The sequence below is a fragment of the Phodopus roborovskii genome, unplaced genomic scaffold (assembly GCF_943737965.1).
Source record: "Phodopus roborovskii unplaced genomic scaffold, PHOROB, whole genome shotgun sequence".
NCBI lineage: Eukaryota > Metazoa > Chordata > Mammalia > Rodentia > Cricetidae > Phodopus > Phodopus roborovskii.
Window position 1 is genome coordinate 1,493,471 of NW_026126424.1, and position 12,320 is coordinate 1,505,790.

A 12,320-nucleotide genomic window follows, 5' to 3' on the forward strand; every position below is an offset into this window, starting at 1 on the left:
AAAGTCTAGAATGGTAAATTAACATTAACTCCCCAAAACACGCATCAAACTTGGGTCTTCTCCCCAAACTACCAGGTACTCGCTGTTCAGGGCAAAACGGGAAGAGAAGATGTGAGCCAGTGTGGCTTCAGTTCCCTATCGGTTCCTAACGCACAGAGCATGAACACCCCATCAAGAGTCAGGGGTCAGAGGTCATCCAGTGCAGCAGGCCTCACAACAGTCTTGGAGTTTTTCGTTAAATTAAAAAAAAAAAAAAAAAAAAAAAAAAAAAAAAACTAAGAAACTGGAACGACAGTCTTCCTTTCAGAGGTTTCGGAAACATAACTGACTAAGAAAACATTTTCCTAGCTTGTCCATTACTTAAAAAAAAACAAATATATTATCAAAAATATATATACATATTAAGAAACTGCTAAGACATTCCTTCCAACAATCAAGTTGTAGCAAATCTGTAGTAAGCAGACTTCATGCAACAGCTGGGCAAGTCAGTTTATTTTAAATAAGATTTGGGCCCTTGCTATTTATGATATACATTAAGAAAACTTTGATTCATCCATAGGAATGGGCATTTCTATTTTAGAGACAGTACAGACAATTTAAAAAAAAAAATCAAAAGATAAAATGTTCCAGTGTGGATTTAAGATCCACTTTCAGGCAGTGCAATCACGCCAGTGTAAAACTTCGTGATTCTTAAAGCCAGAACTTTAAAAGAGCCGGGAAGCGCGGCCCCACCAGAGGGAGTGCTCAAAGGGCAGAAAACCTGATCCTAATCAAAGAGCCAGAGGCCTATAAATAGAAACAGGTGTCTAAATCAAAGCCAGAGAGAGAGCCCAAATGAGAACCATCCCTAAGACATACAGGCTTGGGTCTGGGGACCGTTCAGGGAGCCGAGAAAGTAGCAATTGTTGGAAACGTGCATTAAAAGGAGGAAACATACCTCAAAGATCATATCCTCACCCTCTTGAGCAGGAAAATAATTCCTGCTGCGGGGCCAGGGGGCATCTGACTCAAAGACAAAAAAAGGAAAAAGCTAAAGAGAGGTATGCGAGCTGGAATAAAGAAGAAAAAGGCGGGGGGGGGGGGGGGGGACGGGACAAAGTCAACCCCTCTTTGCCTCTGCTGGCTTCTTCTAGAAATGAAGAGAAAAGTGGTTACCAGCTGTCAAGCTTTTAAGGTGGAACCCTTTGGAGCTGGTGGGATCACTCCTTGGCTGAGCTCTGGCTTGGGAAATCACTGTCATTATCATTATTGAGTGTTTAAGAACCCATAGGGAGGTAGGGCATTGCTCGGGGAACACCACAGACTATAACCTGCCCCTGTGCCCAGTTTTTGAGAGCTCCGTGTCTCACAGATTGGAACTGGTAATGGGTTGAGGCTCTCCAGTAGGAGTGCGTACTCAAGACCTGCTTCTGTCTCCTGTGTTGGCTGTGGCCTCCTGAATGTCTTTATGAGTGTTAATGGACTGAGTGGGGAGAACAGTAAGGAAGTATCACCAGCTGCAGCTAACACACAATCCCCTCTATGCTTTCCAGGGGTGGCTAGATCCGCCTCACCCTGCTTGAACTTAAAAAAAAAAGTCAAAGCACATATACAGGGACCATGAACCAAAAGGCTGCCATGTGCGCGTTCACGCGCGCGCACACACACAGCACTAATACATAAAAATGAAGCATTCCTAATAAATTGTAATGCAGTGTCGGCAAAAAAAATGTAACTTTTGGATTGGGCGAACTTGAGTTTGCCCTACTGCTCCACACATATCCAGCCAAGACCTCTCCAATCCTGTGGGAAAGCACTCGGAAGGGCTCATCTTTTGGACAGCTGCTGGAGAAGGAATTTTAAGAGTTCCCAAACCCGGGTTTTAGTCTAGGGCCTCTGTTTATGACAAGGGGTGAGGAGCTGTAACAGTATGGACTAACGGAAGGGTGGCGAGGGAAAGGGACAACCCAGAAACGCAGCACTTGTGGGCTTTAACGGGAGAACGAATCCTAGCACTGGGGAGGCAGAGGCAGGCGAATCTCTGCAAGTTCTAGGACAGGCTTCAAAGCTACACAGAGAAACCCTGTCTTGAAAAGCAAGCAAACAAACAAACATGACTTCTCTGGCCCCCAAGGTCTCGGAGCACAGCAGCTCTGCTTGTGCTCGGGAAGGGGTGGCCTCCTCTCCCCTCTGGGCTGCTCTCCCTGAAGCCCTACTATGTGTAGGTTTAGAGACCTGCTGCAATCCTCACCCCTCTCCCCACACTACTCCAGTTGGGGACACCTACCCCCTAAGAGCTCCGTCACTCAGGAATCACCTTAAGCGCGATGTCCTCAGAAAGGCCTTTGCTGGCCCCTGCCGTTCTCTTGCATTTGCCTGCTCATCACAACCACAGTATTTACTACAGATTTTAGTTTCATTAATTTGTTGTTGCTGCTGCTAATATCTATACCTGGTCACGAAAACACGGTACCCCAAGAAGGTAAGGACCGTGGCTGTTTTGTTCGGCGACTGTTAGCAAGCATCATCACAGACAAATAAAGACACTTGATACGTACTGTTTACCGAGTGGTGGCAAAAGCAGTTACCAGTTCTGGGAAGTTTCTGAAGTCCCAGGCATAGTCAAAATTGTCTACAACGCACAGATCAGGGTACCTCGTGCCCTACTTCCCAGTGTCCTCACGCACGCGCGTGCGCGCGCACACACACACACACACACAGACACACCACCCGACATGTAACTAAGTCTCAGCACACTTTAATGAAGCCATGCCATGGTAGTCATAACCGTTCCCACATCCCGTTCCTTACCCTTCTGCCCAGGATCTGGTTGATAGCTGCGCTCTCCTTTAGCGTGCACTCGGCTACCACGTTCGCCCTCATTTCCTTCATGTATAACATGAAAGCGTTCAGGGGCTTCTTAATGTGAGGTCTTTTTGGCTCTTGCTCCTTTCTCTGTTCATGCTGGGGCTTCCTGAAAGGTGGCGGTGGTTAGGGAAGAGACAGGAGAGAACATCTGTTCACATTGCCAAGTTCAATGTGAGGATGACCCTTCCCAGCTCTCTGCCAGCCCCTAGGACACCATCAACGTGCAAGGACAGCGTGTGGCTCCTCTGATGAAAACCCAAGTTGCAAACAACCAAATCACAGGGTTTCTTCGTTTACACAGTGACACTGAATAAGTTTCCTTCACTCAGAAAGCTCCAACTAGGGCCCCAGAGTTGAGGCCCTTGGTCACCTCTAACTACAGGTAAGCATTCCCTTTCTACTGCAATGGATGTTCACTTTGGGGGATGGGGATTGGGGATTAAAGGACTCTGTGAAAGCAAGCACTTTCCCCCAGGACCTCCTCCACCCCTGTTTTTTTTTTTGTGTGTGTGTGTGTGTGTGAGAACGTGCATACTCATGCTCAAGAGCCTATCAGAGGTCAACCTTGGGTGCTGATTCTCAGTTGACATTCCTTGGTTGGTTGTTTGCTTGCTTAGAAAGGGTCTTTCACCGGCCTGGGGACCACACTGGCCCCAGGGTTACTCTTGCTTCTGCCTCCCTGGTGCTGGGATTACAGGCATGTGCCACTACACCTGGCTTTTTTACATGGGCACTAAGGTTCAAACTCAAGTCCTCATTCATGCAACACAAACTCTTTGTAACTGACCTGGCTCCCTAGCCCCAATGGGATTTTGACTGTCTCATCAAACAAATGTATATTTCCTTTGAATATATTTTCAGAGTCTTTATGGGCTGCTGTACATAGCTTGTCATCCATAGACTAAAGAGGGAACGTTTATAACTCCTCCACGACAAGGCTCCAAAAGTTTGACCCAGTGCTGGTCCAATGGGAGATCTGACACCAGTGGCCACTTTTTCTGAATTCTGTGCTGCCTAGGATTCCAACCCAAGTAACTGCATTTCCAGAATGATGTGCACCTAGCCTGCCACTCTGTTTCCTTCATTAAAGGGAAGTCTGGGGTGGCAAGTGGTCTACAGCTCACAATCCCTCTACATCCAGGACACAGCTCCACCCTGGTGTGTGTGTCCATGAACTGTCAATCCTGTGGTCCTCTGCAGTCAAAAACCAATCAAGCCCCTGTTCTCAGAGCCTTCCAGGCTGAGCTACACGGACATTCACAACTGCAGAGGAGGCTCAGAAACACGAGGAGGCGGGGGTCTACTTACACGTGCATTAGGTCGCTGTCAGTGTGGGGGTGCTCCTGCTTGACCTGAGGCGTTACAATAGCTGGATGAGGGATGCCGGTTGTGTGGGGGCCGGGAGGACCAGGAATCATATGATGGGAAAACCTATACAGAGAGAGGAAGACAGTATGCACTGCCACTGTTACGGCCAAACCCAGGCAGAATTAGAACTCACTAATTGTCATTGGCTATGAGTGAAGATGTATGTATAGCCACCCAAGTATTAACTATAGACTGGAGTAACAACTGTTTTGTTTTTTCTTTCTGTATTCAGATGGAAACTATAATTATTCCCTGGGGTTTTTCAAACTGGGTATTCTTCCTCAGGAGGGCAGCAGGCACAAGATAAGGGGAAGCTGAATCCTTTTTTCTTGCAAACAACTTTCCAACAGAAATTTCAGTAAGAGAAATGACTGGAAACATGACACTTTATTAAGATTTAACCATTTAACATCACATTTCAAAATCGCACAGGAAGAGTATACTCATATGGCTGACTGTTGCATTAACCTCAGAAGGGAACAACCAAGAGACAGACAGGACGAGTCCTTAGCCCCTAATTTATAAGGTTTTCCGTAGCAATCGCCCAAAGAGACCTTCCACAGTGCGGTGAAGTTTGGGAGACAGGGCCTTAGGAAGAGCTGATTCTGGAGCTAAGGACAAGGGTTAAGTCACAAGGAGGGACAGGATTCTGCATACAGGCAGAAGCTTCACCTGCCAATGTCTTTCTCCTGGGCAAGAATATGTAGCCTTCAAAATGTTAACCTGTCTGCCACCAGCCATTGCAAAGGAAGTATTAGAAAAATAATACTCCAGATGTTTGCTGACATATCTCAGCAACACTGGGTAAATTTGGATATGCCTTAGATTTTTTTTTTTTCCCTTTCTGATCAGCTTTAGAGTAAAAGCTTAATTTCACAAGAAAAACCGTCTTTTGGTCTTTACCAAAGAGTGTACAACTGACCTCTCATTGGGAAACGAGAAAAGGGTATCTGCTAGGGGCCTAGTACTTCAGAAACAAACTTCTTATTTATTTTACTTTTCTAGAGACAGGGTTTCTCTGAGTGGCTTTGGAGCCTGTCCTGGCACTTGCTCTGTAGACCAGGCTGGCCTTGAACTCAAAGAGATCCGCCTGCCTCTGCCTCCCTAGTGCTGGGATTAAAGGAATGTGCCACAACTGCCCTGATCGAACTTCTTAATTATTAAGGAGACAATTTACATACTTGAGTAAGTAATGATGCTTTGCTAAATGTAAAGATACACGATGCTTGATGCTGGTTATGTCCCTGTGAGGGAACCTTTGTCTTTAGTTCTCAGTGTTAACAACTATAAAATAATAATAATAATAAAACAAAGACTAGCCATCTAGAGTTATACTTCACTGAATGGAATATATATATATATATATATATATATATATATATATGTATATTTGAAGCTGAAATTTACCACACAAACTGTAAACATCAAACCCACATTTAAAAAAAAAAAAAAAGACAGGTTCACAACCAGTTAATAGCTCACTAGCTCAGCATGGTGACACTAGCTTCCTCAAGAAAGCCACATGGGATACATAGATGACACAGCACAGGCTGTGTGTACATCACGGACGTCAAGCACAGGGCACAGAAGGCAACCCTTCCAGAAGCAGAAGCGCCACACAGAGCAGCCCCAGAGGGCTTCACTTGCAGAGACATTGTCCACACAGGGCCTGATTCACACACTAGGATGCACATCCTGCCACCACAGCTGGGCAGCTTGTGCGGACTGCCCTCTGTCCCCCTAAAAGCCAAGGGTCAATTGAGGAAGGATCTGAGCTACGGGGTGTTTTCAAGTACTGCCCGCATTAATCTGACTTAGGTCTCCGCAAAGGGAGCCATTGTGGAACTTTGATCCAACTCCTTCCATCGCCCTGTCCCAGTCTACCTGCCCCCAGCATGATTGAAATCAGACAAGTTCTTCTAAGGACTACTTTGGGGGATAGTTGTCATCCCACAGGCAGGTGGCAGTGGATCCTGGAGTTGCGATGTTTCCTAGTGTGGCAGGTGCCTTGGAGTCTCTGTGACACCTAGTGTGGGAGCCAGGCACACTGCGGGCACGCACGCACGCACGCACGCACGCACGCAGGCGCTAGGTTACGAGCTCCCAGCCAGCCAGCCCAGGGGCAAGCGGGGCAGGGTGCACACAGTGCGAGCAGAGGAGCAGCCTGGCCGTTCCACCTCCACCTACCTGGACATGGAAGTGTCGCCTGACAGTGAGGATGGGTAGGGTTGCCTGAATCCACCCGTGATGGGATATACAGGCTGACCTTGCCTGAGGTCACAGAAGAGAGGAACCCATCAATGACACAACACGAGTTACCGACTAGCAGTCAGAGTTTGGTGGCAAGACAGGAGGGGCGTCGGAAGGCGGCAGGCCCCCAACACTTTACATGTGACCCTTTTCCTTCCTCGCCCTCCCACGTTTCACCCATCAAAGCACGGGGTGCCTTGAAGAAAACCCTCCCTCCCTCAGCTCTGAGCACAAGCTAGCCCTTCAATGGTTCTTTTATCCCTTTCCCTCACCCAGCACCTTTAATGCAAAGTAGGACTTAAAGATGCTTACTGAATATATTGCAGCCCACAGAATAGTAAACTGTGCCTTCAGAGAAGCAGCTTAACCAACTCTTTATCCAAACCTTTGAGAGTTTAGAACTAGAAAGGCACAACTCTCCTATTTACATAAAAAGACACATTTCAGAGAGACCCCCCCTCCCCAATCATATACCCCCACTAGGATGAAGAAATCAAAGCCCGAGTCACTGCAGTTACTTTCCCCTCCCTGGGAAGTCCCTCCTCCCCTCTCTTCTTTCAAGTCCCCCTTGTTCTTAAAGGGGGAGGGAGTTGGATGCTCTGGCCTGGCTGGAGAAAATGTCAGAATGTCTGGGTGTGCAATTGGGTTGATGGCATGGGCGCTGTGGGGACAGCAGGCTGAGAGGACAGGAGAGGGTTCTGTTCAGCTGCAGCACCATTTCAAGAGAACAATTGAGGAGGGAAGGAGAGAGAGGCACTGACTGAGCTGGTGGAGAGACCTGTGTGATAACAGCCACACTCTGAAAAAATTATTCTTCTCATAATTGGAAAAAGAAAAAGGAAGGAAGGAAGGACGGACGGACGAGCAGCAGCCTTTGGGACGTTTCTGGAAATAGCCACTGCACAGGGAAACTTTAGCATTTGAAGTCTGAAGGAGTACCAGGCTCCTAAGTCTTCCTTGCTTCCCTGAGTGAGTGTGGGTGCTTTCTTATTAGCGGTCAAAGGATGCTAGTGTTTGGTCAATTTCTCTTTAGCTCTGTAACATTTGCCTCATTTGCAAAAGTAGACATACCATGAGTCTAAGTCCTTGGTTCAAAACCTTGAGTCGTTAAAGAGAAATGGGAAGAGAAAAGCCACTGAGCCTCAAGTTCCATATGGCACAGCAAATGCCCAAAGGCGCAAACTGAATCCATAAAACTACAAGCCTCAAAGAAAAAATGCTAGGCAGTCATTAGTGGACGGGTTCAATTCATTTCAAAGCCCCTCTGTTTTAGCTTTGGTTTTGTCTCCTGAACCTTTCAAATTGAAATGAAATGAAGATAGCACCTTGCTCGTTAGTGTGAAATCTCCTCCATTCCACAAGGGCAACCGCGCACAGAGCTCACGCCCATGAATGGGAAGTGGAAGGACACATATTCAAATACCCAACCCAAGGTTGCAGGAATGCTCTTACCAGCCGAGGGGAGGGGTGATCTGCCCAACAGCACCCGGAGACAGGGGGTAGAACGTGGGGATTTCTGGAGCTGGAGGGTGTCTGGACATGCCTGTTAAAAGGAACGGAAAGGTATGGTGTTTACAATCACGGGACAATCGTGCGGAAGGGTGAGGGAAAAGCAGACTAAGGCTTCATGCCATTTAGTGATTCTGGTATAGAAACTGCCCATCAGATCCAGTGGATGGAAGTGAGTCTTTCTTCAGATTCCAACACCTGGAGAAACAGGGTCTTCAGGCAGACTGCTGTAGCGGAAGAAATCCATGCTGGAATGAAGAGACTGCCAAGGAGAGAGCCATCTGGGCCATCTTTTGATGATCTAGTCTGCCCTGGTTCCCCTTGAAGAAAATGGCAGACTGGTGTTTTTGTGTGGACAGCCCTCCCTAAGAAGGTGGCCTGCCGTGGGGCTCAGAGATTAGGTAAATTGCCATTCTCACTGGCTCCCTTATAGACACACAGATTTGGGAAATGGGAGCCCTCAGCGGAACAGAGATTAATTAGGACTCCTCCGCAGCCTCGTAGTGGGCACACTTGATATGATTCATCTGTTCTGTGCTGCCATTTCAGCTGCCTGTAAGCTCCTCGTCAGCCCGCGTCCTCTGGGTCCAAGGTCACACTGTTCTGGATTAGTTGTATTCTCCAGCAAAGGGGAATGCCAACAAACTGTGTGTCATGCTTGAGCTCCCCTGGGAGCTGAGTGTCCTGTAACTGTGAAACCCACCTACCTAATCCTAGTCCTCGATGACGCCCCTGTTTAGACCTTACCTTAGGTAGAGGGGGAGACAAAGCTGGCAAGACAAATACACAAAACGGAAATTACGAAATTTAATATTCCGGGAGAGGCGTTTCTGAAAAGCTCTAGGTAACTAACTACACTTAGACGTCCACAGTTTCAGAAGATCATTTCTGCGTAGGGCGTAAGTACTTACCAAGACTCACCAGCAATGACTGCAAATGTGTTGGTTAATATGTGGAAACAGATGAGTGTAGGAGAGGGTGGGGCTCTTTAAATAGTATGGGATTTTCCTACATAACATGCCCATGGACTGCATGTGGAGCTTAAGATAACCAAAGGACTTGAGCACGAGAGAATGACTTACATGCTACCTTCAATGTTGATTGATATTGCTTGTGTATCTGTGACAGACTACCTCTCAGTGCCTTCCCAAACAGCGGAGAAGAGGCAGGTCTACATGTCGAACTCAGTAAGGCTCTCACCTCAGGTCAATGTACATTCTACTGTTTTCAGAATCACTCCAAATCTCCTTTAATCCCCCCCCCCAATTTTTCTGGACATACTAATATCCTTTGACCCCAGCCCAGTGGCTCCCCAAATTTGTTCCCTGGCATGTTTTTCTTCTTTCTCGGAAAGGGCAGGGGTGGTCCCAAGTTCATGCCTCAGGACCTTTGGCAAATTTTTCAACTTGTCGCTTGCTCCCTTATCCTAAGATTTCCAAATCCTTAAATCTCAGGGTCTTCCTTCCGGGAGGTTCAAATTAAAAACTACAGCCCCCCGCAAAGACAGCCAGACCCACCTAGAATATTAGAAATGTGGGTTTTACTACTTATAAATGAGAATGGTTTCCAAGGACAGCTTCTGTATATTTCTGCCTTGGGCTACCGTATGGACGTAGTGCTGTCTTCCCCTCTGCCGCCACCACCGCCCCAGAGGAAGCTGGCGAGCCCCTGGAAACAGTGGCATCAGTGACTCTGGTTCTCTAGCTACATGACACACACTGAAGAGAGCAGAAGAATGAAGCAACAGAATGGTTAGTTCAGCTTTGGAGGGCAAAGTGTGAAGATGGCATCGTACAAACTCAAGTTTATGGAAACCATAGTTTACATATCCCCTGAGGCACTTGACACGGAAGGACATGAAGCCCAGGACAAGCATGCAATTAAAACCAGGATATCCACGTTAAAACAACTAGAGAGTGTGTACGGGATACACTATAGTAATCACAAACTTCACAAAGGAAAACAAAGACGAGAGAAAGCAGAGAACTAGCTGCTCGCACCACGGGTCCCTTCTCTAAACAAGCCAGGAGGAGTGATCAAATAAACTAGGGTCATGCAAAGCAAGGGAGGAGAGAGGCAGACCGGCAAGCAATGGGGGGAATTCATTAATCAGTGGGTTATATAAACGGCTGATCAAAACTGACTGGTCCTAGAATTTTTCAGAAAGAAACCACTCAAAAGTAATGTTTTGGTTTTTCTATTTTGTTTTGGGTTTTGGTTTTTTCAAGGCAGGGCTTCTCCGTCTTGACAGCTCTAGCTGTCCTGGGAAAAGCTTTGTAGAACCAGATGGCTTCGAACTCATAGCAATCCAGATCCACCTGCCTCTGCCTCCCAAGTGCTGGCATTAAGGACGTGCACCGCCACCGCCACCGCCACCTGGCTCAAATGTGGTGTCATTTTAAAACAGTGACTGTCTCAAAATGCTCAAGCAGGGCCCAGGACACAGAAAACATTTCATCATGAAATTAAACAAAACTAAAATACATTTGGTGATTTTTTTTTTTAATAGCCAAGACTTCTGAGTCTCCAGACATTTTTCACTCATATCAACACAGTCTGCAGACGTGAATTCCAGCTCAGACCTGCTCAAGATTGTGAGCCACACAAGAGAGACAGTGTCCATGAGGGCTGGCTGGAGACAGCCCAAAGGTACTCAGACACACAACAAAGAACATTATACCGACTTTATGTCTTTGTTTTGCTTATCTGCAGCACTAACAACAAATAGAAAAGAAAAACAAGGATCTCACAGCTTAGGCAAATGTGCTGCCATCAAGCTACATGCCCAGTTTCCAGGCCGACATTCTCACCTTGTCTACACAAGGACACCTGAGCTCCACTCGGGTCCAAGGCCAACAGCCAGTGTTCCGCTAAGGTTCTATTTAAACCGCTAAGGGCCTGAGATCTCTAGTGACTGGCCGCTAAGTGGTAATCAATAGCGAAAGAGAACAGGCTCAGGAGGCCACTCTCCTCACACCTTCCATGGAGGGTGCCCCCTGCAGGTCAGAGGGCAAAACGCAAGTAGTGGCATGCTTTGGCCTCTGCATTCTGGGCTTCCTTGTGTTTTATAGGGCCTTCTGTTTTGGGATTTCCAAAGCCCTGCTGAGTCCCAAGGTTGCATGTGTAGGGCAAGACAGACAGACAGACGGACGGACGGACGGACGGACGGACAGACAGACAGACAGACAGACAGATGGACAGACAGACAGGCTTGCTGAGAGGGTGGGTGGCAGGATGAGAGAATCATGAACTCTTTGCCCAGACCCTCCATACACCACAGGCAAAAAACCAAGCATTTCAATTTTTATTCGGACCCATAAAAATGAGTTTTTCTGCAAATGAAGGGCAAGCGGAGCTTCATCATTAATGCAGGGAACCGAGACTGAAATTGTGCTGTTTTGAGTCTAAACAGAGGTGGTTTCGTTCTTTATTTATAATACCTAAGCTGGCGATGCGACATAAGAGAGGACAGTATAATGGGAATAAAGTGGAGTAAAGAAATCTCCAGAGGCTGAAAAGAATAACCCTTGAAGCAAAACATTCCCATGTTTACATTGTATGATATATAGCAAATATATATTGTAATATATAAATAGCTATTAACGGTGGCTGGAGGTGGAGCTCAGGGTTGGGAGTGAAGGCCCCAAGTGCGATCCCCACATTTTATGTAATTAATTAAATAAGAAATTGAAAGCCACTGACATCTTACATGGCAGTCACCTCCCCCACCCCAAGCCATGGGTTCTTTTTCCCGTAGTTTTTGTTCTCTATGGTTAGCTGAGGTCTAAAATAGTAAATAGGAAAGCCCAGGAACTAGTGATTTTATACATTTTAAACTGAGTGCATGATGAGAGTTTTGGCTTCTTGTTCCCTGCCTAGGATATGTGCGCCATCCCTAGACCCATGTCCACACTGTATTCCCCATTATTCATGTAGTAGCTGTCTGAGTGATCATAGCAAGGGGTCTACTATCCTAGCATTACAGTGCCTGTGGTCAAATAAGCCCGGTGTCGTTTGAAACTGACCCCGAGGGTACAAGCCATCAATCTATACACTTTTCAGTGGCAAAGGACTGTTCTATATTTAATATGGAAGGGAAAGAAATCATACTTGGGTTTCTAAGATTTGGAATAAAGCCACTTTTCCTACCTGTGAAGAAGGAAAGAGAAATCTTTGCTAGCTGGGATGTTCCTTCTCGAACCATATGAGGCATAGTTTGTGAGGAAGGTTAGTGATAGAGAACCCTGATTAAGTTTGGGGCTCACATCTATTCAGTGGGCAGGAGGAGTGGGGGCTTGAAAAACATCCCCTATAAAACTCAGTGGACGAGTGACAGAGGATGGAGC

At 46.7% G+C, this 12,320-nt stretch overlaps 1 protein-coding gene across 8 annotated transcripts in view; it reads right to left on the reverse strand.

Moving 5' to 3' along the window:
• Lef1 (lymphoid enhancer binding factor 1) overlaps positions 1–12,320 on the reverse strand; it is a 107,095-nt gene that overhangs the window by 21,598 nt on the left and 73,177 nt on the right. For 6 of the 8 annotated variants that reach the window (XM_051185494.1, XM_051185493.1, XM_051185491.1 and 3 more), the window contains 4 exons: positions 7,918–8,008; positions 6,403–6,486; positions 4,156–4,278; positions 2,791–2,953 (listed from right to left, as the gene is read on the reverse strand). In XM_051185494.1, the coding sequence (XP_051041451.1) occupies positions 2,791–2,953; positions 4,156–4,278; positions 6,403–6,486; positions 7,918–8,008 (461 nt within the window). The remainder of the gene's footprint in view (positions 1–2,790; positions 2,954–4,155; positions 4,279–6,402; positions 6,487–7,917; positions 8,009–12,320) is intronic. The other 2 variants (XM_051185496.1, XM_051185497.1) reach the window with 1 other exon arrangement.